The sequence below is a fragment of the Mobula hypostoma genome, chromosome 12 (genome assembly GCF_963921235.1).
Source record: "Mobula hypostoma chromosome 12, sMobHyp1.1, whole genome shotgun sequence".
NCBI lineage: Eukaryota > Metazoa > Chordata > Chondrichthyes > Myliobatiformes > Myliobatidae > Mobula > Mobula hypostoma.
In genome coordinates this window covers 112859274-112886995 of record NC_086108.1, presented here as the reverse complement: position 1 = coordinate 112886995, position 27722 = coordinate 112859274, and the positions used below count along the sequence as shown (strand labels likewise).

Here is a 27722-nt window from a genome sequence, read left to right as displayed (position 1 = left end):
GAAACATCCTCTCCACATCCACTCTACTGAGGCCTGGTTTCAATGAGGTCACCCCTCACATTTCCACTCAAGTAAAGGGGCATATCTATAAAACAAGTAAATAAATTAGTTTATTGTTATCACTATTACTGAGGTATTGTGAAAGACATTGTTTTCCCTGCCATCCATTCAGATCATTTCAACACGTCAGTGCACTGAGGTAGCACAAGGTAAATCAGTAACAGAATGCAGAATAAAGTGTTACAGTTACAGAGAAAGTGTGTTCATTTTCCTGTGATTGACTGCAAGGAAATGGATGACAGGGTAGTATTGGTGACATATACAGTACGCTGGGTGGTGGGGCGTCCTACCAAACGAAGTGTAAGGCACTCTTTCCCTCCAGTAGCCTGCAGGTCACCCTCAGGCAAGGTGTAGCATCTACTTACTCCCACCACTCCCCTCCCGGTCAGGGTCACGTGAAGCCATGGGAGCAGGTCGCATGAGTGGCTGGTGCATATCACAAGTCCAGGTTATGTGACCTCTGACGCCAAGCAATCTCTGAAGAGTATTGATAATGGCTGGGGTCGCCCGTCATGTAAAGACACTGCCCAGAAGAAGGCAATGGCAAAGCACTTCTGTAGAAAAATTTGCCAAGAACAATCAAGGTCATGGAAAGACCACGATCGCCCACGTCAAACACAACTCGGCACATAATGATGATGATATACTATGTACTTTGATAATATATTTACTTCATACTTACAAAGTGCAGTGCAGGCAGGCGATGAGATGCAAGGTCATAACGAGGAAGATTGTAAGATCAAGTGTCCATCTTATCGTGTGGGAGACCGTTCATTAGTCTTACAACAGTGGGAGAGAATCTGCGTGAGCCTGGTGGTACGTGCAGACAGAGTCTGGGGGGGGGGCAGTTTCCATGACGTGAAAACCACGTGCTGGCCATTTAAAACTGAGGTGCATAGGGATTTCTCTCAGAAGACAGAGAATCTCTGAGGGAGATGAAGGCTTGATTGTTGGATATGTTTTAAGGTGGCAATAGATATACTACTGTATAAAAGTCTTGGGCACCTATATATAGCTAGGGTGCTTAAGACTTTTGTACAGTTCTGTGGTGATTTTGTGTATTGCACTGTACTGCTGCCACAAAAACAAAACATATGTCATAACATGCAGTGTGTGAGTGATGACAGACCTGATTCTGATACGGGTCTCTATTGTGGACTGAGAGTGGGAAGGGGGCAGGGAGAGGGGAATCATGGTTAGGAAAAGGGGGAGGGAGAGGGAAGCACCAGAGAGACGTTCTGTAATGATCAATAAACCAATTGTTTAGAATCAAATGATGTTACCTGGTGTCTCAGGGCTGGGTGTACCTGCACTCATGCCACCCCCACCCCTGGCTCTCCTTGTCTGCCACCTGTCCCACACCCCTCCTCTGGCGCTCCACCCCCACCACTCCCAACATCCTTTGCTCCTGCCAGGTTTACGAACTGGCTCTCTGCTCCACATTGACAAATGCAGTATTCAAACGTCTCAGGTGCCTTAGTTATATATGTGTGTGCCGAAGACCATGTAAAAAGGCAGTGCAAGATGGAAATAATGAGGCAAGGTTGCTGCCCAAAGTGCCACGCGGCACGGAAAGGGGACAACAACATCAACGTGGCACCACAGTAACATGGTGGTTGGCACGACACTATCACAGCTCAGGTGTCGGAGTTCGGAGTTCAGTTCTGGTGCTGCCTGTGAGGGGTTTCTATGCTCTTCCCGTGTGTGTGCGGGTTTCCTCCCACAGTCCAAAGACACACCGGTTAGTAGGTTAATTGTCCAAGGCTGAGGTTAAATTAGTGTGTCGCTGGGTAGCACGGCTTATTGTGCTGAAAGAGCCCACTCATTTCCAGAGGACAAGGACGTAGCTGAGGCTCTATAAGGCACTGGTCAGACCGCACTAGGAGTTTTGTGAGCCGTTTTGGGCCCTTTATTAAGAAATGCTGTCCTGTCATCGGGGAGGGTTCAGAGGAGGTTCACAGGAATGATCCAGAGAATGAAAGATTTTTATGAGGAGTGTTTGATGGCTCAGGTTCTGTACTCACTGGAGTTTAGAAAAATGAAAGGGAATCTCATTGAAACCTACCAAGTATTGAAAGACCCAGATACAGTGGGTGTTGGCGAGGATGTTTCCTACAGCAGAGGAGTGTCGGACCAGAGGGTACAGCACAGGAAGGCAGGAGACTGTGGTTGAGAGGGATAATAAATCAGCCATGATGGAATTTCAGGGCAGGTTTGATGGGCCAAATGGCCTAATTCTGCTCCTATCTCTTATGGTCTTATTGTCTCCAGAGTAGGTTTAGATGTGACGGTTTTCCTTTGTGTCCAACAGGTGTGAAACGTGTGGGGCTGTGGAAGCAAAATACAAGTGCCCTCGATGCACGACCTTCTCCTGCAGGTATGTCATGCTTTCACCATTCGGCCCTGCGTGGAACTGAAAGGCCCTCTGCTCCTGCTTGGAGTGTTCTCCCCCTTTCCACCTACAGTAACCAAACTTTGATCATGCCATTGTGTATCTCCCTGCTCCTAAACCCTTCTCTGGTCGTAGCCCTCACCATTCACACCAAACCCTCCCACCACACGTTGGAAATTCGTTTATCATTGTTACGTGTACCGAGGTACAGAGAAAACTTTAGTTTTTCATGCCAGATGTACAGACCATTTTAAAACAGAAGTGGGGCAGCTTGGTAGCGTGGTGGTTAGCATGGCGTTTTACAGTGCTAGTAACACAGGTTCACTCCCACTGCTGTCTGCAAGGATGTGTTCCCCGTGACCACGTGAGTTTCCTCCAGGAAAGTGCAGTAAATCCCGGTGTATAAGCCGACCCCTTTTGTAGAGGTTTTTGATTTAACCGCGGTACTCAGCTTTGCCGGATTTTGAACCTGGAAATTTTGTGAACCAGTACCTCCTAAGAAAATAGGTCTACACATTGTAGAGCGTTATAAGCGAATTCTTAATAAGTAAATCAGGGAGGGAAGTTTTGGATTAGGTTCCCAATGGTAAAGAATCCTCTGAAATGTAACCCCCTTGAAACCATTTAGCGCCCATCACAATCTCGTTAAAATATAACACGGGGTGGCGGGATCAGTACGTGTACTCAGTATTGAGTTTGCGACCACCATGTACAGAGGACTAAAACGAATGCAATATAATGCTGGCTTCAAGCTGAAGGTTGTTGATTTTGCTAAAGGAACGAATAATTCTGCAGCTGCTAAGAAGTTTAGTGTAAACGAGAAACAAGTGAGAGAGTGGAGAAAGGCAGAGGACACGCTGAGGGAAATGCCAAAGACGAACTGTGCAAACCGCGGGAAAACATGCCAGTGGCCAGAACTGGAAGAAAAAGTTTTAGAGTGGGTGAATCACCAGCGACCGTCTGGATACACTGTTACCAGAGAAATGATTCGTGTTCAACTGTTGAAATGGGCCGAAAAACACTGTGAGGTCAGCAGAAATTTCAAAGCTACGCGAAGTCGGTGCACCCAATTTGTGAATAGACGTGATCTTGTGTTGAGACAAAAAACAAAGATTGCTCAGAAGTTGCCAAGCGACCTTGAGAATAAGATTACGGCCTTCCAATCGTTTGTTATCAAGCATCAAAAGGCACATTTTTACCCGCTCTCACTTATTGGTAACATGGACGAGACACCAATGTTCTTTGATTTTGCTGGCAACCACACTGTCAATCAGAAGGGGGAGAAAACAGTCCTTGTCAAAACAACTGGACACGAGAAGCAACATTTTACTGTCATGTTAACGTGTATGGCTGACATGATGGTGATTTTTAAGAGGAAAACATTCCCAAAGAAAGAAAAATTCCCACGGGGTGTTGTTTATGTTCAAGAACATGGCTGAATGGACAAAGTGGGTTAAGGAGGTGTGGCGTCGACTTCCCGAAGGTTTCAGGAAGGAAAAGTCTGGGACACGTTCAAAGCGCACTTGTCAGGTGAGACAAAAGCAGCAATGAAAGCAGAAAATACGGACATTGCAGTCGTCCCCGGTGGTTTGACGTCGGTGCTCCAGCCACTAGATGTGAGTTTAAACAAACCATTCAAAGAATTCATGCGCCGAAGAATGGGACGCGATTTTCAGAGAGTCAGATAATGAAGAGTGTGAGAGTTTCAGAGAACATTTGACAACAACAGTGTGTACAAGTAAATTGAGAAACAGAATGCGTTTTGTAGATCTTTTCTTTTGTGTAGATTTCATAAGTATTTGCATTTTCTTTTGTATTTGACTCAAAAACAGCCAGTAAATACGACCTATCTTCCAAGTATTCGTTTTTCTAAAGTTGGCACCCTCTGTTTAAGCCGACCCCTAATTTTGGGTCCAAAATTTAGGGCCAAATTCTCAACTTGTACGCCGGAATTTATGGTAGATGTCAAGAAAAGCATTAAAAGGCAAAATTGAAATGGTATGATATTGGATAGTTTGAAGTATATATGCTTTAATGCTACAAGTATTATGGGTAAGGATAATAAACTTGGAGCATGAATCAGTACATGGAACTGTACGATGTTATGGCCATTAATGAAACTTGGCTGAGAGAGGGGCAGGAATGGGTGATTAATGTACCGGGTTTTTGAAATTTTAAGAACGATAGGAGGAGGTAAAGGAGGGAGTGGAGCTGCACTGCTAATCAGAGACAATATCACAGCTGCACCCAGCAGAGGGGTCAGACTCAGAGTCCATTTAGGGAGAACTCCAAAATAGGAAGGGTGCAATAACACTGATGGGATAGTACTACAGACCACCCACCCACCAACCAACCAACCAACCAACCAACCAACCAATTGCCACCAGGACATTGAGGAACAGATGTGTAATCAGATTCAGGAAATGTGTAAAAATAATAGGGTTATTGTCATGGGGGGTTTCAACTTTGCTAATATAAACTGGGACCTCCTGTCAGGACGCCGAAGCAGGGACCCGATCGCAGACCCAGTACTGTGCACACTGTGATATTTACTGAGTAGCAAATCCAGAGGGGCAACAAAGTCAGCGTCAGAGTTCACACAGAGATCAAAACATCCAGAGAAATCCAAAAACCAGAATAGGGAAGTGGGCAGAGTCGATATTCAGACAAGCAGAGTACAGATACAAATGCTGGAAAGGCTCAGGAGAATTCACTGGCACAATCTGACAACAAACAGGTGAAAACACAGGACTGAAATACACTGAGCAATAAACAGAGAGACAGATGATAGGTGGAGCACAATGAGACACAGGTGGCAGCAATACAGGTAATAATGAGAAACAGGTGAGAGACGGAGTACTCAGTAATACAGGGGCCGGAGTAGAGCAGGAGTGGGGACAGGAGCACATGGGGCATGAAAACAAACGAGCATATGGCAATACAAAACCACAGACTGACACCCAGGGGGAAAACACACAAAAAGACAGAGTTAGAAACCATAGAAAAAGTTCAGCACAGAAACAGGCCTTTTGGCCCTTCTTGGCTGTGACGAACTATTTTCTGCCTAGTCCCACTGACCTGCATACGGACCATATCACTCCATACACCTCCCATCCATGTATCTGTCCAATTTATTCTTAAATGTTAAAAAAGAACCCGCATTTACCACCTCGTCTGGCAGCTCATTCCATACTCCCACCACTCTCTATATGAAGAAGCCCCCCCAATGTTCCCTTTAAACCTTACCCCCCTCACCCTTAACCCATGTCCTCTGGTTTTTTTTCTCCCCTTGCCTCAGTGGAAAAAGCCTGCTTGCATTCACTCTACCTATACCCATCATAATTTTATATACCTCTATCAAATCTCCCCTCATTCTTCTACACTCCAGGGAATAAAGTCCTAACCTATTCAACCTTTCTCTGTAACTGAGTTTCTCAAGTCACGGCAACATCCTTGTAAACCTTCTCTGCACTCTTTCAACCTTATTAATATCCTTCCTGTAATTTGGTGACCAAAACTGAACACAATACTCCAGATTCAGCCTCACCAATGCCTTACACAACCTCATCATAACATTCCAGCTCTTATGCTCAATACTGGAGTTCAGCTGGAGGTACTGACACCTTCTTAGGGCAAGGGTTTTAATGTGTCCTGGAAGGATCCTTAAGTCAATATGTAGATGGTCCAAAGAGATGATGGGTCATACTGGACCTGGTGTTGAGCCTGGCCAGGTGACTGACCTTTGGGTGAACAGTGACCACACCTCTTTATCTTTCAGGATAGGTTTAGATAAGGATAGGTATGGTCCTTGTGGGAAGGTTTTAAATTGGAGTAGGGCAAATTACAAGAGCACTGGGCAGGAACTAAGAAAGGTTAATTGGGAATATCTTTCCTCTGACAAGTCCATGTTAGATATGTGAAGGGATTTTAAAGATCAATTGCACAGTGTACAGGCAAGGTATGTTCATGTTAGAAGGAAGGGCGTGAATAGAAAGATAAGAGAATCTTGAATGTCCAGAGAGGTGATGAATTTAGTTAAGAAGAAAGGAAAAGTGTGGAATGAGCTGCCAGCACAAGTAGTTCATGCAAGCTCATTTTCAACGTTACAGAGAAGTTTGGAAAGGTACGTAGATAGGGATATGGTCCCGCTGCAGGTCATTGGGAGTAAGCAGTGTAAATAGTTTTTGCATGGACTAGATGGGCTGAAGGGCCTGTTTTGCTGCTGTGACTCTTATGTAAAACTTCAGAAATCAGGGTCAAACAAAGCACACAATGAGTATAAAGTAGCCAGAAAAGAACGAAAGGGAATTAAAATGCCAGGAGGGCCCATGAAGAGTCTGGCAAGTAGGATTAGGGTGACTCCCAAGGCATGCATACACACATCAAGATTAAAGGGATAACTAGGGAGAAGGTGGGGCCACTCAAGGATAAAGGCAGTAGCATTTCCTCAGATGCAGAGAATGTGAGTGAGGTGCTTAATGAATATTTGACTTCAGTAGTCACCAAGGAAAATGACCAGGAGATCAGTGCTGAGTGTATAATTACATTGGGACATTTAGGGGTCAAGGAGGAGGAAGTGTTGGGTCTCCTAATGACTTATAAGGAGGATAAGTCCCCACCTGATGGGATTTACCCCGAGTTATTGAAGGAGGCAAGAGATGAGATTGCTGGGCTCTTGACTGGGGTCTTTGTGTCCCGTCTAGCCATACGAGAGGTCCCAGAGGACTGGTGGGTGGCTAATGTCATATCTCTAATTAAGAAGGGAACAAGGGTAAATTCTGGGAAGTATAGACTGGAGAATCTCATGTCAGTTGTAGGGAAATTGCTGGAGAAAATTCTTAGGGATAGGATATATGAGCATTTGGAATCCCATGGCCTAATTGTGGAGAGCCAGCATGGATTTGTGCAGGGCAAGTCTTGTCTTACCAATTTGATTTGAGTTTTTTGACAAGTTGACGTGAGATTGATAGGGTAGGGCAGTGAATATTATTTCAGTAAGGCGTTTGACAAAGCCCCTCATAGGAGACTAATTCAGAAGATGCATGGGATCTGTGGTGAACTGGCTGTTGGATTCAGAACTGGTTTGCATATAGAAGTCAGGGGGTAGTGTTTAAAGGAGCTTCTTCAAGCTGGAGGTCTGTAATTAGTGATGTTCCGCAGGGATCTATGCTGAGAACTCTGCTGTTTGTAATGCATAAAATGACCTTATTGAATATGTAGATGGATGGGTTAGTAAATTTGCAGATGATACCAAGATTGGTGGAATTGTGGACAGTGTAGAAGACTGGCAATGAATACAACACCATAGAGACCAGTTGCAGATATGGGCAGAGAAATGGCAGATGGAGTTTTAACCCAGATAAATGTGAAGTGTTGCACCTTGGTAGGGTAAGTACAAGGAGACAGTACACTTTTAAGAGCAAGGCATTAGCAGTGTTGCTGAGCAGAGATATCTTGGAATCCAAGTTCATAGCTCATTGAAAATGGCTACAGAGATGATAATATCTGAGGAAGAATGGATAATGAAGAATGGAGGTATCAATGGAAGTGTACCAGTTCACAGAAATGGAGGGAGTTCGGGTGGAAAAACTTGATAAGATATTTTATTACACCCTCTCAGAAATCCCAATTTGATAGTAACCTCCCTGTTTGCTGGAGAAATTGTGGAAATCAAAATGCAAACCATTATCATACTTTCTGGGAATGCCCCATTATCAAAAACTATTGGAGTGCGATACACAATGCCCTACAAGACATCTTTAAATGTGAAATACCCTTAGAAAGTAAGACCATATATTTTGGGTATATACCTCAAGAATGGTTGAAAAGAGATAAATATTTAATGAATATACTGCTGGTGGCTGGTAAAAAGACCCTTACCAGGAAATGGTTATCACAGGAGAGCCCAACTTTAAATGTATGGATGGAAATTACAATGGACATTTACAAAATGGAGAAGATAACAGCATCTGTTAGTCATAAGTTGGAACAATTTGATTCATACTGGGAAAAATGGTTTAACTACATAACACCTCATAGGCCTCACACACAAAAGTCACACAGCAGGCCAGGCAGCATCTCTAGGAAGAGGTACAGTCGACGTTTCGGGCCGAGACCCTTCGTCAGGATTACTGAAATAAGAGCTAGTAAGAGATTTGAAAGTGGGAGGGGGAGGGGGAGATCTGAAATGATAGGAGAAGACAAGAGAGGGAGGGATGGAGCCAAGAGCTGGACAGGTGATTGGCAAAAGGGATATGAGAGGATCATGGGACAGGAGGCCTAGGGAGAAAGAAAAGTGGGGGGGGGCGGGAAACCCAGAGGATGGGCAAGGGGTATAGTGAGAGGGACAGAGGGAGAAAAAGGAGAGAGAGAAAAAGAGAAAGAAAACTTCATAGGCTTGATTTTATTCTCACAAGTCAATGAATATGTTGTTAAAAAATAATCACTCCTAACTTGGTACATAGTTTTCTTCTTTTGATTCTTCTTTCTTTCCTCTCCTTTCTATAAGTGTATACCTCAGATAAATATTATGTGGAGATTTGTGACAAATATGACTATATTATATATATGTACAGTATCTGAAATACATCTTATGGAAAGTTTTGTTTGTTGATGAACTTCAATAAAAACTAAATTACAGAAAAAGAGGAAAATGGCTACAGAGGGCTTTAAGTTGGTTAAGAAGGCTATGGAATTCTTGCTTTTATTAGTCGAGGCTTTGAGTTCAAAAGAGAAGATTTGATAAAGGTTTACAAGGCTATGAGAGGCGTGGATAGACTGGACAGAGAGTATCTGTGTTTCCCAGGGTTGAGGTGACTAATACCGGAGGGATGCATTGAAAGTGAGAGGGGGTAGGTGAGAGGTGGATGTGAGGGGTAAATTTACACTCAGAGAGTCATGGATGCCTGGGGTGCACTGCCTGGTGTGGTGGTAGAGGCAAATACATCAGAGGCTTTTAAGAGATGCTTGGATAGGCCCATGGATGTAAGGACGATGGAGGGATATGGACATGGCATAGGTAGGAGGGATTAGTGTTTGGGTGTTGATTTGCTTTTTAGCTGGTTCGGCCCAACATTGTGGGCCAAATGGCCTGTTCCTCTGCTCTACTCTTCTACATGCTCCAGTTTCCTCCCACCATCCAAAGACGTTCGGGTTAATAGGTTACAGACACATGATGGCCATTGGACAGCGCAGGGTCGTTGGACCAAAAGGGCCTGTTACTGTGTGGTATCTCTAAATTAAATTTTATACATTCACCATGGTACAGAGAAATCAGAATAACATTACAGTTACAGAGAAGGTGCAGAGCAGGTAGACGAGGTGCAAAGGTCATGAGGGAGACTGGGAAATCAGGAGTTTATTGTATAAGGGGTCAGAATAGGAGTCTGTTAACAGCAGGGTAGAAGCTGTCCTTGAGCCTGGTGGTACATGCTTTCAGACTTTTGTACGGGTTTCCCCCGCCATCCGAAGGTAGAGCGTTCCTATGAAATGGTTCGTAAGCCGGAGTGTCGTAAAGCGAAGAAGCAATTACCATTTATTTATATGGGAAAATTTTGTGAGCATTCGCAGACTCAAAAATAACCTACCAAATCATGCCAAATAACACATAAAACCTAAAATAACAGTAACATATAGTAAAAGCAGGAATGATATGATAAATACACAACTTATATAAAGTAGAAATACTTTTCCACAATCATTGCCTGAACTGTTCTCCATAGCGAAAATCTCACGCAAGCGCCATCGGCAAAAACACGGCGCAAGTGCTCTCCAGTAACCTTTAAACTATGAAGCTGCCAAATCATACCAAATAACACATAAAAATACACAGCCAATATAAAGTAGAAATAATGTATGTACAGTGTAGTATCACTTACCGGAATTGGGAAGCACGGAGCACACTGATGATGGTGTGTTAGACTTGTCGGAGTTTGGGTGGTGCAGTGGCCCCCACCCTCCAGGCCGCCGACCGATACATTGCCGCGAAGCATGCAGGGGTACAGCAGTAGCCGGGAGGCACACAGCACATCTTTAAGAAAAAAGCCGAAATAAACATGCTAATTAATTAGGTGCCACTCGGCACGTAATTGTCGGCCCAGATCAAAGGCGATTGCATCGCCTTTTTTCTTAAAGATGTACTGTGTGTCTCCCAGCTACTGCTGCATTCTCCACAAATCAGCCTGGGTGTTGGGGTGGTGGGACACTGGGGTGTCATCTCGTCATCTTCTCCTATGACTGCCCACCTCGATGTCGAAGGTCGAGGTTCGTCGCCTGCTGTGGCTGATGTGGAAGGCTTGCTTGTCTGCTGAGCCTCGCGTATTTTTCTATCACACAGTTCTTTGTAAGGACTCAAACCATCCTGCAAATATCCCCTAAACCTACGTACCCTTTCAAAATTAAAGTCGTACTTTATCATTACTCATTCGGTTTCGATTGTTATCCTTTCCTCTTCCAACTGCATCAGCTCTTCATCTATCAGTTCTTGTTCATGGGATGCCAAAACCTCTTCAACATCATCTTCGTCAACTTCCACAAGCCAAACTCACTTTGTCCTTACTTCGTTCACCACGATCGAAACGCTTAATTATGTCTAGTTTTACGCTAAGTGTAACGCCCTTATGAGCTCTTTCAGGCTTTTCCGATACCATAGAGCTCATCTTGCAAACGGCTGCTCACAGGCACGTGTTTAAACAATGCCGGCGAGAATGCAGTTCCGAATCCGGGGGAGAGAGGCTGCTCGGGGCGCACGCTGCCTTTTTTTGTAACAGTGAAAACACCTTCTGTTAGCGAAAACAGGGAACTAATGTAGGTTTTTCGTAACAGTGACGTTTCATAAAGCGAACGTTCAAAAAGCGGGGGACACCTGTATCTTCTGCCCGGTGGGAGGGGGGAAAAGAGGGAATGTCCGGGGTTGGCGGAGTCTTCGATGATGCTGGCTGTTTTACCAAGGCAGTGAGAAGTGTAGAGAGCCCATGGAGAGGAGACTGGTTTCTGTGATGTGCTGAGCTGTGTCCACAACCCTCTGCAGTTTCTTGCAGCTTCAGAAATAATCAGTTTGCCTGTCCCCTGCCGTCTCTTTCAACCACTGCAATCTGGAGAAGGTGCTCCCCTGGTGCTGTTGGGGAAGGGAGGAGGTGCGGGTGTTTAATGTGGCAGTGCGATCACTCGAATTAACTATAATGTTCTCCTCAAGGGATTGTCTGTGGGTGGTCTTCAGGTGGCTGTAGGGGCTGATCCGGGATCCATGCAGTAAGTGGTGACGTGAGTGGAGATGCTGAAGTGTTGGCCTTCTCTGGTACGCTAGTGTTAGTGCGTCTGTCCTTCCAGATGATACTCAAAATCTTCCATAAGGCAGTTTGGTGGGATTGTTCCAGGGCTTTCCGTTGTCTACAGAAGGTGTTCTGTGACTGATCTTCATGACTAAGCTGTATCATGTACGTCAGAATCAGAATCAGCTTTAATATCACTGGCATGTGTCATCAAATGTGTTGTTTTGTAGTAGCAATACATTGCAATACACAATAAAAACTATGTTTTATTATTTTATTTAATACATATTAAATAAGTCATGCAAAAAGAGAGCAAAAGAACAGTGATGTGGTGTTCATGGGTTCATCGTCAGAGGGGAAGAAGCTGTCCCTGAAGTACTGAGTGTGTCTTCAGGCTCCTGTACCTCCTCCCTGATGGTAGCAATGAGAAGAGGGCTTGTCCTGGGTGATGGGAGTCCTTAATGATGGATGCCACCTTTCTGAGTCATCACTATTTGAATGCTAGGGAGCCTAGTGCCCGTGATGGAGCTGGTTGAATTTACAACTTTCTGTAGCGTTTTCCGATCCTGTGCATTGGCCCCTCTGTACCAAACAGTGATGGAACCAGTTAGAATACTCTCCACCGTACACCTGTAGAAATTTGAGTCTTTGGTGACATACCAAATCTCCTCAAACTCCTAATGAATTATAACCACTGGCGTGCCTTCTTCATAACTGCATAAAAATGTTGGGCCCAGGATAGATCCTCGGAGATGTTGATCCCCAGGAATTTGAAACTGCTCACTCTTTTGGCTGCTGATCCCTTGATGAGGACTGGTGTGTGTTCCCTCGATTTCCCCTTCCTGACGTCCACAATCAATTCCTTGGTTTTACTGATGTTGAGTGCACCACTCAACCAGCTGACCTATCTCACTCCTGGACGCCTTATCACCAGCTGTAATTCTGCCAACAGTACTTGTGTCATCAGCAAATTTATAGATGGCGAATGAGCTGTGCCTAGCCGTAGAATTGACTCTAATCTGATCTTTCTGTCACCTGTCTAGTTTACTCTGTGTGAAGAAGCACAAGGCAGAGAGCGGATGCAGTGGTGTTCGAGATAAAACAGCATTCCGGTCCATCACTGATTTCACAGAAATGCAGCTCCTCAGCGGTAAGGTTGATCTCATCCAGTCTGATTGAGATTAAAAGTGATGTTATGCTGAAGTTGTATAAAACGTTGATGAGGCCTAATTTGGAATATAGTGTGCAGTTTTGGTCACCTACCTACAGGAAAGATGTCAATAAGATTGAAAGAATGCAGAGAAAATTTACAAGGATGTGGTGGGGACTTGAGGCCCTCAATTATAGGGAAAGATGGAATAGGTTAGGACTGTATAATTTGGTTAAGTATATGGATGAGAAGGTTATGGAGGGCTTTGGTCTAGATGGGACAAGGCAGAACAATAGTTTGGCACGGACTTGGTTGAATAGGTTAGAACTTTATTCTCTGGAGTGTCGGAGAATGAAGGGAGATTTGACAGAGGTATTACAAAATTATGAGAGATATAGACAAGGTAAATGCAAGCAGGCATTTGAATTGAATTAACTTTATTACTTACATCCTTCATATATATGGCGAGTAAATTATGTCTCTGTCTAAATGTACAATATGCAATTTATAATAACTTTTAATAAATAGCATGTACAACAGGATAGTCAATATATAGCATAGAAATGCAGTTTGCGTCAGCATGAATTAATCAGTCTGATGGCCTGGTGGAAGAAGCTGTCCTGGAGCCTGTTGGTCCTGGCTTTTATGCTGCGGTACCGTTTCCCGGAAGGTAGCAGCTGGAATAAGCTGTGGTTGGGGTGACTTGGGTCCCTAATGATCTAGTCAGGATGCTCTCAATTGTGCCCCTATAGAAAGTTCTTAGGATTTGGGGGTCTATACCAAACTTCTTCAACCGTCTGAGGTGAAAGAGGAGCTGTTGTACACAGCTGGTATGTACAGACCACGTGAGATCCTCGGTGATGTTTATGCAGAGGAATTTAAAGCTGTTTACCCTCTCAGCCCCAGATCCATTGATGTCTATAAGGGTTAGCCCATTTCCATTCCTCCTGTAATCCACAACCAGCTCCTTTGTTTTTGCGACATTGAGGGAGAGATTGTTTTCTTGACACCACTGTGTCAGGGTCATGACTTCTCTGTAGGCTGCCTCATTATTATTTGGGTTTCCACTAAGATCAGGTGAGGCAAGAGGTCATGGGTGAAGGGTGAAAGGTGAAATATTTAAGGAGAACGTGAGGAGGAACTTCTTCACTCAGAGGGTGGTGAGAGTGAGGGCCGAGCTGCCAGTGGAAGCGGTGGATGTCGGTTTGCTTTCAATATTTAAGAGAAATTTGGATGGGTATATGGAGAGCTGTGGTCCAGATGGGACAAGGCAGAATAACAGTTCAAAGCTTCATTTATTATCAAAGCATGTATCCACATAGAACTCTGAAATTTGTTATGGAGGGGTGATGGGACTAGGCAGAATGATAGTTCTGCACAGACTAGAAGGGCTGAAGGGCCTGTTTCTGTGCTGTGGTGTTCTATGACTCGTGTTCTGTGGAAAGTCTTGAGAACCCTCACTCGACCCCTGAGTAATGTTGGTGAGCTTAGATTACAGGTTTCTGGAAGACGTCGGGAGACTGGCGGACAGCACACATCGAGACACCTTCGTTAACCGACCAACATCCACTAGAGCCGTAAGTTGTTAGTTGTAGCGTCACGGGGCATGGAATCTGTGCCATGCGATGCCACTCCTCAACCCCTCGCTCTCACACTGAGGGCAGCGTACCGCAGCTCATTCACCTACTGACCAGCACGCCTTTGAGATGTGGGAGGGAGCTGGAGTGCCGGGGGGAGCGGGGATCCCACACAGTTACGGGAGAACACGCAAACCCCACACAGACAGCGTGGAGGTCAAGATCAAACCCGGGTCTCTAGACCTCAGAGTCATGGAAAAGTACAGCACAGGAACAGACCCTTCAGCCCATCTAGTCCATGCTGAACCATTTAAACTGCCTACCTGCACCCAGACCAGAGCCCTCCATGCCACTACCGTCCGTGTACCTATCCACACTTACCTTAAACATTGAAACCGAGTTTGCATGCACTACGCGTGCTGGCAGCTCGTTCCACACTTTCACAACCCTGTGGGTGAAGAAGTTTCCCATCATGTTGCCCTTAAATATTTCACCTTTTACCCTTAACCTATGACTTGTAGTTGTAGTCTCGCCCAAACTCAGTGGGAAAAGCCTGCTTGCATTTACTCTGTCTATAACACTCATAATTTTGTATACCACTATCAAATCTATTCAACCCTTTCCTGTAACACATGTCCTCAAGTCCTATCAATATCCTTGTAAATCTTCCCTGTATTCTTTCAATCCTACTAATATTTTTCCTGTATGTAGGTAACCAGAACTGCACACAATACTCCCAACTTAGTCCTCAGCAGCGTCTTAAAGCACAGAACATAGAACACTGAACATTTAAGTATGGTACAGGCCCTTTTTCCCATTATGTTGCTCCAACTTTTTAACCTGCTCTAAGATCAATCTAATCCTTCCCTTCCATATAGCCCTCCCATTTTCTATCATCCATGTGCCTTTCTAAGAGTCTCTTAAATGCCCCTAGTATAACTGCCTCTACCACCACCCCTGGCAGGGAGCTCTACGCAACCATCACTCCGTGTTTATATTTAAAAGAACCCTGCCTCTGACATCCCCACAATACTTGCCTCCAGTCATCTTAAAATTATGCCTTCATACAATGCTTTCAACAATTGCATCATCTAAACCTTTATTTTCATTGTAACATTCAAGATGGTTGTCAATACCTTCACATTTTTCGTAGTTCTTAACTTGTTGAGGTAGTGAAAACATTTCAGTTTCTGGTGGTTTCTGAATTCCAAACATTCAGGCTTGGAACCGCAGTGAGCTTAACAGCTTAGAATTGTCTCGCTGCTTATTTCTCACCAACTATCAGTGACAGAGATCACTGCTTTTTGAACACAGTCACATGCCACTGGCACTATTTTAAAAACTGTTCACTCTGAGCACGTTGTTGTGTCTACCGACCACACAAGTTCACGCAGCTGACGCTAGTTAGAAACTGTTCGATAACAGTCTCCTGTCCCAATTAAGCAGCACAGTGTCCTCAATAAACAAAGGGAATTACGGCTATTTTCTCGACTAGTTTTTGTTCTTTAAGAGTTGTCCCAAATAAGTGGCTGTCCGATTAGCCAGAATCCACTCTGTACAAAAGAAATTAAACAAGAAATGCAAAAAGAGCAAAATAAATATACATTAGAGAAGCTGGCATTCATATAGCATGCAAATAATTTTTCAAGAATCTTGCATGAGGACTCCCAGGTTCTTTTGCATGCCCGTTTTCTCCAGAGGTAAGGTGATTTTGCCAAATCCAACAAACAAATACAAGCTTAAGTTTATTGTCCTCTGACTGAACAAATATCCAAGCAAACGAAATAACATGCCTCCCGACCACAGTGCATCCACAAAACAGACACAGAACACTAAGCAAAATATTACCATAAATAAGTTAAGATAAATTAAAACTGCACAGCACAGGTAAACAGTAAATAACTTGCTGTCCTAGTGACAAGACCTTGGTGGTGGCAGGGTGTTCATGAGTCTCACGTTCTGAGGGAAGAAGCTGTTACCCAGTCTGGCAGTCCTAGTCCCGATGCTCCTACATCTATATAAAATAAATGTATTTCATTTTAAAGTATAACCCTTTAGTGAAGCTGCTTTGGTGAATGAATAGCAACACACAGCAAAGTTGCTGGTGAACGCAGCAGGCCAGGCAGCATCTCTAGGAAGAGGTACAGTCGATGTTTCGGGCCAGGACCCTTTGTCAGGACTAACGTCGACTGTACCTCTTCCTAGAGATGCTGCCTGCCCTGCTGCGTTCACCAGCAACTTTGATGTGTGTTGCTTGAATTTCCAGCATCTGCAGAATTCCTCGTGTTTATGTTGGTGAATGAATGCTGTGTCTGTTTTCGTTACTTGCAGCTGAACTTCATGAAGAACCGTGCTCGAAAGTGCGGCGTCAACCTGAGGCTTTTACCCATTGGCTTCACCAAACGAAGGGAGAATTCAACGTTTTACCACAAGAAGTGAGTAGACAGAGCGCACATACGATGGTTACAGTCGGGAGCCTGATGTGGAGGGCATGCACCAACCAGTACAGGGCAGAGGGGCTGAATAGCCTGCAAGTAGTGTTGAGCAATTAGCAACACGCTCAGCTCCTTAAGGGAAATCAGAACGCCTGCCATTGTGCGCTCTGTGCTCGCGTGCAGGACGCTGCTGGACAGCTGATTTTATTTATCAAGGCTGGTCGATGATTTAAATGTCACACCGGCGACATGGATCAACACATCAGTTCCTCAACCCCAGAGTCCAAAAAATTAGCGTTCACGTTCTATTCAGGAAACCTAGGATGACACAGCAGTGCGATACTGAGGGAGGGGACGGGACTGAGAAAGGCTCGCTCTGTCGGAGCGCTCTCTCCTTAAGTTGGAAGTTTGCTGCAAAGTCGCCAAAGAACAGTTTTGGAGACCACCAGAAGGCTTTGGGAGTGTGTAACCACCCCTTTTTTCCCAACCTGTCCTGTCTCGTCTCTGAACTGTTTGTTTTGGACTGTTTCTTTCTAGTCCCCTAATCTGAGGAAAGACATCCTTGCCATAGAGGGAGTACAAAGAAGGTTCACCAGATTGATTCCTGGGATGGCAGGACTTTCATATGATGAAAGACTGGATCAACTAGGCTTATACTCATTGGAATTTAGAGGATTGAGGGGGGATCTTATTGAAACGTATAAAATCCTAAAGGGATTGGACAGGCTAGATGCAGGAAGATTGTTCCTGGTGTTGGGGAAGTCCAGAATGAGGGGTCACAGTTTGAGGATAAAGGGGAAGCCTTTTAGGACCGAGATGAGGAAAAACTTCTTCACACAGAGAGTGGTGAATCTGTGGAATTCTCTGCCGCAGGAAACAGTTGAGGCCAGTTCATTGGCTATATTTAAGAGGGAGTTAGATATGGCCCTTGTGGCTAAAGGGATCAGGGGGTATGGAGAGAAGGCAGGTACAGGGTTCTGAGTTGGATGATCAGCCATGATCATACTGAATGGCGGTGCAGGCTCGAAGGGCCGAATGGCCTGCTCCTGTACCTATTTTTTTCTATGTTTGCTGGTGTTCCGCTGGGTGTAGACTGTGTCATTTCCTAGTGGTCGTGTTGAACTTTTGAATTCAAACTACGTCATGGCAGGTTTCAGCTGTAAGATGTTCTCGCCAAGGTCATATGCGGAGGCTGCGGGTCGGGAGGTGTAGCTCACAAAGCGGACCGCCCATTCAAATTACTGACTTTAAAGAACACTGTACAGTATACTGCGCCTAATTCGGTCGGTAGGATTGTCGCCATAAAAGCCGTGGCGGAGACTTTTGGAAACTGTGAGGGCATTGTTGTGTCAGCGGCTTTGAATGGGAAAACTGTTTTCTATTTGAAGTCACCGAGGAGTGTGTTTTTGGCCCTGAGTCGGGGGAGGGTTTATCAGCAGGTGCAGACGGTGATGGGCCCCGTGCAGGTGGTAACACTCTCTGACGTCCACCCCCATATTGCTGACAAGGCCCTCTTTCAGTATTTGCACTCCACAGGCGAGGTGCGATTGAAAATAACCCCAGTACAGTACAGGGCACCTCCGCGGGGTTATGAGACATATTCTTATTTCAGCGCTGCCTACATACAGCTGGACTGGGGTGGAGACGCCGAGGGGCAGCTTCAGGTTTATTTTGAAGGGCATTACCATACCATCCCATGGGCTGTGTGTCACCCAAGGTGCCATGCCTGTAAGGAGTTTGGGCAGATTTGGAAGAATTTTCCAAACCATCAGGCGGCCAACTCTGCCTCGGAGGCACAGAGGTGATAGCGCTGGGCCTTCCTATGCTGACTTCCCTCCGGCTGTCCCTCCTCCCCCTGTTACCCCCCACCCCCCCGTGCCACCAGCCGTGGAAGTCGTGGTTGGACATGTAGCGGGTGATGGTGAGGGGTGGGTACAGGTGGCGGGCAGGAAGGCGAAAAAGAAGAGAAAGCATCTGAAGGTTTCTCCCCCGGAGAAGGAGCAGGTTGTTGCTGCTGAACCGAGTCTGGAGGGTTCAGTGGCTCCTGAAACCCATCAAGTGCCTGGGGAAGTTTGTTGGGGGGGGGGGGTGGTCAGGTAGTGCTGGAGGCTGAGGATGCCTCTGTGATGGAGGTCAGGGTGCCTCTGCATATCTGCGGCCTGAAACGGCGGAGGGACAAGACTGAGGATCAGGAACCTCAGGGGGAGGATTTACCCCCAGTTAAGGCCGTATGTGCAGATTATATTCCCTCCGAGCTGGAGGATAGCTCTGTCGTTCGGGGACCCTCTGCTGGGGAGACATCTCCTGAACACACATCCCCCGGGCTGGTGAGCGACATCACTTTAGAGGGGCCATGTGAGGAGGTGGTCGTGGCCTCGTATGAGACCGAGCACGGGGCGTGTATTCCCTGAGGAGGGGCAAAGCCCTGTAGAACAGGGGTCGCCGGTGGGTACCGGGTCACCACAGGGATTGGTTTCCCAGATTGTTGCCTCATTTGAGGCCAAGTGCCCTACTGAGGAGGGTTTAGTCCACGAGGGGAACCGAAGCGACCCTGGATCGCCATTCCACCGCAGCTAATGTGATGGAGTGTGTCCCCAGGGGTGAGCAGGTTGGGGACTCTCCTCGTGCTGTTTCCGGTGAGGGTAACAAGGGTGTGGAGATGGGTACGACCCAGCAAGCTTATGTCTGGAATGAGGGAGGAATTCTGCATCTCGAGGTGGTGGGGCCTCCCTGTGTCACTGGTCCTGGGGATAAGGTAGAGCTCGTGTTCGAATCTCCCATCAGGGCCACAGTGAGGAGTGAGGTGGTCACGTCAGGTGCAGACAATGACTACAATGAATTCTGCATCTAGAGGTGGTGGGGCCTCCCTGTGTCACTGGTCCTGGGGATGGGGTAGAGCTCGTAGTCAGGTCTCCTGTTCAGGTGAGGAGTGACGTGGTCACATCAGGTGTAGACGATAACTACTTGGAGGGTGATGAGATCATTGGACCCGGTGTGGAGGAAGAGAGGAACTCTTATGAAGCCAAGATGGTGACTTCCTTGACCCCAGCACCAAGTCACAGCCCGTCTCTCTGGAGGGGATCCAGCAGTTCATGAGGGACTACTGGAGGAAACCTTTCAAGGCCCATTTGGCCACCGATCGCCGTGGGTCTGGGAGGGGTCGTTCCGTTTATCTACACGACTATCCAAAAGAAGGGGAGGGGAGCTGAGGTGACCCGTGAGGAGAGGCGGCAATTTAAGAGACTCCTGGAGTTCCTGGAGAAGAGTTGCAGGGTGAAGACGGGAGAGGGCTCGAAGGAGGGCTGTGTTGCTGTTCCCAGCGGCTCTGGTGAGGGTCTCAATAAGCTGCGCCAGCAAGCTGGGTGTTGGGACCCTTAATGTAAATGGCAGCAGGGGGCTCCACAGATTCCATCATCTCTCTGTCCTCTGGGACAGGGGATAAGCAGTGAGCTTCCTGCAGAAAACCCACGCCGTTCTAGGAGACGATTCCACGAGTCACCTCAGCTCTACCTCCAGTGGGGGGGGGGGGCCATCCTGTTGGCCCCTTTTTTCCAAGCAGAGATATTGCAGGTTCAGGAACTCGTGCCAGGCTGTGTGCTTCACCTCGCCGTGAGACAAGATGGCTTGCCAATGCATTTCATAAATGTGTACGCCCCTGAGCCCGGCCCAGTGCAGGAGCACCTGGTCTGAGAGGTGTCAGCATTGCTGGGGTCCGTAGATCGTACCAAGTGCATTATCCTGGGGGTGATTTCAATTGCGCCCTCGAGGAGAGGGATCACACTGGCCCCCAGAGTGGTTGAGCATCGGTGAGGAAGTTCTGGGGGTTGGTCGTGTCCTCGGACTTGGTCGGTATCTGGCAAAGCCTTCCCCCTGACCTCTGTGCTTCCTCAAGGAGATACAGAGGGTGTGGGGGCTCACAGGTCGGCCAACTCAACACCTCTATGGTGTCGGCTGCCTCCATAAGGCCATTTGCCTGCTCAGGCCACCACCAGGTGTGGATGGAGCTGAATGCACTTTGGGGTGGGGTCCATGTACTGGCATTTCAACGACCGGCTGCTGCAGGACGGCTGGTTCCGGGATTCGTTCCGGCTATTCTGAGGGTCCTGGCGGCAGGAGCAGGGGCATCTGAGGCTCTGGTGGGATGTGGGCATGGCTCACATCCGACTGTTCTGCCAGGACTATGCTCGCGGATCGACTGAGCGGATGTCCAGGATCGATCGGCTCAAGAAGGAGCTGGTGGACTTGGAGTCCCGGCGAGGGCTAACCGATGGGGACCAGCCCCTCTGGGATGAGCACCGGAGGTAGAAGGAGGCGCTGAGGCACCTACAGCTTGCGAGGTCCCGAGGTGCTTACGTGAGGTCGCGGGTCTTGATGCTGCAGGATCTGGACCTCACCTCGCCCTTCTTCTACTCTCTGTCGAAGGGGAGGGGTGTCCACAGGCAGCTTGTGGAGTCACTGGTAGAGCATGGTTCCACCGTCACGACCCGCCAGAATTGTTGTGGAAATGCATTCCTTTTATGAGGCTGTCTTCTCACCAGACCGGTGCAGTGAGGATGAGCAGCGGACTTGCCGAGGGTCGGCCCTGGGGGTGCTGAGTGTCTCGGTGCTGTCTCTGGTGGAGCTGACCAGTGCCCTGAGGCAGCTGTAGAGAAGCAAATCCCCGGCACTGGGAGGGTCGACTGATGAATTTCTCTGAGCCATCTGGGACATCCTGTGGGCTGATTATGCAGAGGTACGTCATCCATTGTCTCTCGGTCCTCGGGGAACAGAGATGCGTGCTGAGCTTCCTGCAGGAATCACACACCTTTCCGGGAGATGAATCCATCTGGCTCCTGGATTGGTGTGGGAGGGTCTAGATGAGCCACCCCAGCTCCAGTTCGAGCAGGGTGGCGATATTGTTGGCGTAGTGTTACACTTGGTTACCGTGTACGCCCCTGAGCCCGGCCCGATGCAGGCGTGCTTGTTGTGTGAGATGCCTGTGCTGTTGGCTCCATTGACAGAGGCAAGTGCGTCGGCCTCGGGAGGGATTTTAACTACCCTCGAGGAGAGAGATGGCTCTGGTCCTCAGAGCAGTCGAGTGTCAGTGCAGCTGTTGAGCAAGCTAGTTGGATCCTTTGATTTGATTTGGAGGAGGAGGTTCGTGACTCAACAGACTGAACTTTTCCGGAGTGCAGGTCTCCCGTGGGTCAGTGGCCCGTGCCATTCTAGAACCACCGCCTGTGCCCACCGCTCTGGTGGGACGTGGGCAAAGCTCACATCCAACTTTTTTTTTTGTTTTTTTTTGCAAGGAATACGCCAAAGGTCAAACAGGAAGCAAGTGTCCCAGATCGAGCGGGTTGAGAAAGAGCTGCTTGATCTGGAGTATCAGATGACCCCATCCACGGGGCCCCGCTCCTTCGGCAGAAGTACAGGGGAAGAGGGAAGCACTGAGGGACCTGTGGCTCGAGGGGTTCCGAGGTACTTTACAAAGGTCAGGGATCGAGCTGTTGCAAGATCTGGGCCGTGCCTCACCTTTCTTTTACTACTCTCTGGATGTGTGGAGGGTTGGTGGAGCTGCTGGTAGAAGATGGCTCCTCCCTCACTGATCCGGTGAGAACTGTAAAACAAAAAATTCACTTACTTTATGTAACTGTTATCAGATCCAGCAAGTGAGTAGGAGCACTGTGGGAGGACCTGCCAAAGGTCAACCCAGAGTCTGCCCAGCAACTGGACTCTCCCCTGTCACTGGAGGAACTGATTGGTGCCTCCAACCAGCTATGAGAAGGCAGGTCCCTAGGGTTGGACGGGCTGACTGTGGAATTCCTCAGAGCCTTCTGGGACATGCTGGGTGCTGATTACAACAGGATCCTGGGTGAAAGTTTGGCGATAGGTGAAATGCTCCTCACTTGGCGTAAGGTGGTCGTGGTCCTGATGCTGAAGGGAGATCTTTGCCACCTGAAGAATTGGCACCCAGTGTCCCCCCTGTGCACAGGATATAAGATCTTTGCCCGGGTAATGACCAGTCACCTGGACTCCATACTGTCCCAAATGATCCACCCAGTCCAGTTCTGCATGGTCCCAGTCCAGTCCATTGAGGACAAAGTCCACCTTGTCCAGGACCTGATCCACCTGTCTCATGAGTCTGGCCTGTCGGTCACTATTCTCTCTCTCGGTCAGGAGAAGACGATGGATCATGACTACCTCCTCGGGACTCTGACCACATTTTGCTGCCTGTGTCCATCTGCCGTATGCTGTTGTGGAGTTCCTGATAAAGGTCAATGGATCATTGGCAGCACCATTTTGTTTTGGGGGGGGTGAAACGGCTCCCAACGTCGGGGCATGTGTACTCTGTCTGCATACAGCCTTTTCTGTGCTTTCTTCGGAAGCGGTTGAGAGTCTGAGGCTCTGCGCGAGCCGGAGATGAAGGTAATCCTTTAGGCCTATGCCAAGGATGTCCTCCTTGATCACCGACCCTGTTGGCCTACAGAGGATGCAAGACTGCCAGAGGGTCTTCTCAGCCGCATCCTCTGCCAGGGTCAACTGGAGAAAGTGCTCGGTCTTTTAGTGGGTCAGTGGGAAATGGACTTGCTACCAGAGGAGCTAAGACCATATGTGTGGAGTACCATGCACCTCCTCTCTCTGGGGGTCTACCTGAGCTCCATTCTGGATTCTTGGCTGGTGAACTGATGTTCTAAGTGTTGGGACTTAGAGACAAAAGTCTCTGCCCAACTGGAACGATGGTCAGGTCTACTCTGCGCAATCTTGTACCGGGGCAGGTTGGTGGTCATCAGCCAGTTGGTAACCTCCATGCTTTGGTACCGGCTGGTCACTGTATGTGGACAGAGAGGACCCAGAGAAAGTTGGTGGGCTTCTGGGATGACGGGAAGCAATGGTCCCTGCTCTGGTCCAGAGTCTTCCTGTTGGGGAGGGGGTCAGTCACTGGTGAGTGTATGTACCCAGATGGCTGCTCTCTGTCTCTGTCTCATGTTCTCCAAGCACCCTCCGTGGAGGCACGCACTGGCGCAGCGTTACTCCACCGGGGGCTTTGCCCTCAGGAGGGTGCACAGCTTCCGGCGGCAAGCCCCAGCTGCTTCGCTGTGCGAGAGCTGACAGGTTTTTACCGGGAGCTACTGCAGGTCCAGTAGGGTCTCCTCCGGTCAGAGTCCTCCTGAGCCTGCGGGGGTAGGCGCTCGGGCAGCTGGCGAGATCGTTTCCCATCCCGTGAGGGCGGCTGGCGAGACCGTTTCCCGTCCCGTGAGGGCGGCTGGGGAGACCGTTTCCCGTCCCGTGAGGGCGGCCGGCAAGATTGTTTCCCGTCCCGTGAGGGCGGCTGGCGAGACCGTTTCCCGTCCCGTGAGGGCGGCTAGGGAGACCGTTTCCCGTCCCGTGAGGGCGGCTGGCGAGACGGTTTCCCGTCCCATGAGGGTGGCTGGGGAGACCGTTTCCCGTCCCATGAGGGCGGCTGGAGAGATCGTTTCCCATCCCGTGAGGACGGCCGGCGAGACGGTTTCCCGTCCCGTGAGGGCGGCCGGCAAGATTGTTTCCCGTCCCGTGAGGGCGGCTGGCGAGACCGTTTCCCGTCCCGTGAGGGCGGCTAGGGAGACCGTTTCCCGTCCCGTGAGGACGGCCGGCGAGACGGTTTCCCGTCCCGTGAGGACGGCCGGCGAGACGGTTTCCCGTCCCGTGAGGGCGGCCGGCGAGACGGTTTCCCGTCCCGTGAGGGCGGCCGGCGAAGTGAACTGGCTATGGCCGCACCAACCCCTGCTCCACCGGAGGCGCTCATGGGACACGAACCCCGAGATCTCCTTCAGGAGCCAGTTCCGCACAGCATGTGCTGCCTCGTGGAGATGTCTGCCGTGTCACTCCTCGACGTGCTGAGATGATTCCCGTACCAGCTGATCCTGCACACTTTTCACTTCATTGCCCTCTCCTGCCGTATGGACACGCCGTGGCGGTCTGTCTTATCACCAGGCAGTGAAGGGGGTCCCTAGTGGACGTCTCTCCATGCGGGCGTGTTTCCCCTGTACGTTGGGATCTGGGGTGGGGGGTGTTGCACAGGGCAGTACCGTGTAATAGATTCCTGGGCAGGTTCACTGATACCCCGTCCACCTGTCCTTCCTGTGGACGGGAGGAGTCAGGTACCATGTCCACATGGAGCCCGAGGGGTTGCAGCCCCGGTTTGAATATCTGAAGGGGCTGCTCCTCTCGTTCTGGCTGCACTCCTGGTTTATGGGCACCCAGTACGGGAGGCTGGGGGTGGGGGGCGTCACTCGTTGGATGTGGCCAACTCGCTGGGCCTGGCCAAGATGCCCATTCGCGGGTCCAGGCAGCGGGCTGTCGAGGGCACTGCATGAGCTGACTGCCTGTCCCTTCGCTGGGGCTACGTTTGTGCCAGGGCCTCCTTGGAGAGGGAGCATGCGACCATTCTGGGTTCAGTCAATGCTTCCACGAACAGAATTAAGTTTATTATAGGTGGTAATAGCTGTATTTTAATTTGAAGTCAGTAGCTTTATTGTAACCCCTGACCTTTGGATGTCTTTGGTATTCGAATGAATTTGAAAGGGGCAGTACAGAGGGAGGTGACCCTGTCAGAGAGACAGTTTGGTTTGACCCATCAGTAACTGGTTAAACTCTGATCAGGAGTCTCAGTAACTACTAGCATTTGAGGTTGGATGATAAATGTGATGTCCTTTTGGTGCGTTGCTTCATCAACAATGTCTGGGTGGAAATTGTTTTCCTTTATTCTGATTGGTTGGGTGACCAAGGTCAGTAGGATCTGTACTTTAGTGCCTTTCCAGTAACGAGGATCACATCTGGGCAATCAATCATCCTCTTTCTATTGGGCCCGTTGTTGCAGTTTTCTATAAATAGCTTCCTTCCTGGAAAAGGGCTTTTTTGCCAGAGGAGTGGGAGTACATGTGTGGAAAAGCACTGAGCTCACTCCCTGCCCCACACGTGCTGCAGTGATGGGGGGAGCAGCTGTGGACTCCATGTTCTGAGGACAGTGATAGGGATGGGGTCAGGACTGGTGAATCCATCCATCCCATGTTCCCTGGCTTCATTCCTCCCCCTGCCCCGTCACCTCTCAACACTCTTACACTGTCCATAATCTCAGTTCCTCCACCAGCCCCAACCCCAGCCTAAAACACCCCTCCCCATCTCCATAAACCCCACCTGCCCCTATACTTACATGTTTTTGTTACCGCCTCCAGCTGTAACCCCCTCCAGACCCTACACGCCCCCTCTGTAATTCCCTCCAGACCCTACACCCTTCCCCCACTCAGTAACCCCCTCCGGACACTACACTCCTCCCTGTATCTGCAACACCCTCCGGACCCTACACCCTTCCCCCTCTCTGTAACCCCGTCAGGACCCTACACCCCTCCCTGTCTCTGTAACCTCCTCCAGCCCCTAAACCCCTCCCTGCCTCTGTAACCCTCTCGGGCCCCTACGCCCCTCCCTGTCTCGGTAAACCCCTCCAGACCCTACACCCCTCCCTGTCACTGTAACCCCCTATGGCCCCTATATCCCTCTCTGTCTCTGTAACCCTCTCTGGCTCCTGCACCCCTCCCTGTCTCTGTAATCCCCTCAGGCCCCAACACCCCTCCCTGTCTCTGTAATCCCCTCAGGCCCCTACACCCCTCCCTGTCTCTGGAATCGCCTCTGGACCCTACACCCCTCCCCGTCTCTGTAACCCCCTCCAGTCTCTACACCCCTCCCTGTCTCTGTAACCCCCCTCCAGCCCCCACACCCCTCCCTGTCTCTGTAAACCCCTTCGGACCCTACACCCCTCCCTGCCTCTGTAACCCCCTCAGGCCCCTACACCCCTCCCTGTCTTGGTAACCCCCTTCCGGCCCCTACACCCCTCCCTGTCTCTGTAAACCCCTTTGGACCCCACACCCCTCCCTGTCTCTGTAAACCCTCTGGCCCCTACATCCCTCTCTGTCTCTGTAACCCCCTCTGGCTCCTGCACCCCTCCCTGTCTCTGGAATCGCCTCTGGACCCTACACCCCTCCCTGTCTCTGTAACCCCCTCCGGTCCTTACACCCCTTCCTGTCTTTGTAACCCCCTCTGGCCCCTACACCCCTCCCTGTCTCTGTAAACCCTCTGGCCCCTACATCCCTCCCTGTCTCTGTAAACCCCTCTGGCTCCTGCACCCCTCCCTGTCTCTGGAATCGCCTCTGGACCCTACACCCCTCCCTGTCTCTGTAACCCCCGACGGCCCTTACACCCCTTCCTGCCTCTGTAACCCCCTCTGGCCCCTACACCCCTCCCTGTCTCTGTAACCCCCTTCAGCCCCTACACCCCTCCCTGCCTCTGTAACCCCCTCCAGCCCCTACACCCCTTCCTGCCTCTGTAACCCCCTCTGGCCCCTACACCCCTCCCTGTCTCGGTAACCCCCTGCAGACCCTACGCCCCTCCCTGTCTTTGTAAACCCCTTCCGGCCCCTACATCCCTCCCTGACTCTGTAAGCCCCTTTAGCCCCTGCACCCCCCACCCTCTCTGTAACCCCCACTGGCTCCTACGCCCCTCCCTGCCTCTGTAACCCTCTCTGGCCCCTATACCCCACCCTGTCTCGGTAACCTCCTCCAGACCCTACGCCCCTCCCTGTCTTTGTAAACCCCTTCCGGCCCCTACACCCCTCCCTGTCTCTGTAACCCCCTCTGGGCCCTACACCCCTCCCTGTCTCTGTAACACGTTCTGGCCCCTACACCCCTCTCTGTCTCTGTAAACCCCTTCGGACCCTACACCCCTCCCTGTCTCTGTAAACCCTCTGGCCCCTACATCCCTCCCTGTCTCTGTAACCCCCTCCGGCACCTACACCCCTCCCTGTCTCTGTAACCCCCCTCCAGCCCACAC

The 27722-nt window shown here is 49.2% G+C and overlaps 1 protein-coding gene across 1 annotated transcript in view; it reads left to right on the top strand.

Moving 5' to 3' along the window:
• The window catches only part of znhit6 (zinc finger HIT-type containing 6), a 68771-nt gene that overhangs the window by 9239 nt on the left and 31810 nt on the right, over positions 1-27722 (top strand). Inside the window, exons 3-6 of the mRNA XM_063063467.1 lie at positions 2372-2437; positions 12765-12871; positions 14363-14448; positions 16780-16883. Of these exons, the coding sequence (XP_062919537.1) occupies positions 2372-2437; positions 12765-12871; positions 14363-14448; positions 16780-16883 (363 nt within the window). The remainder of the gene's footprint in view (positions 1-2371; positions 2438-12764; positions 12872-14362; positions 14449-16779; positions 16884-27722) is intronic.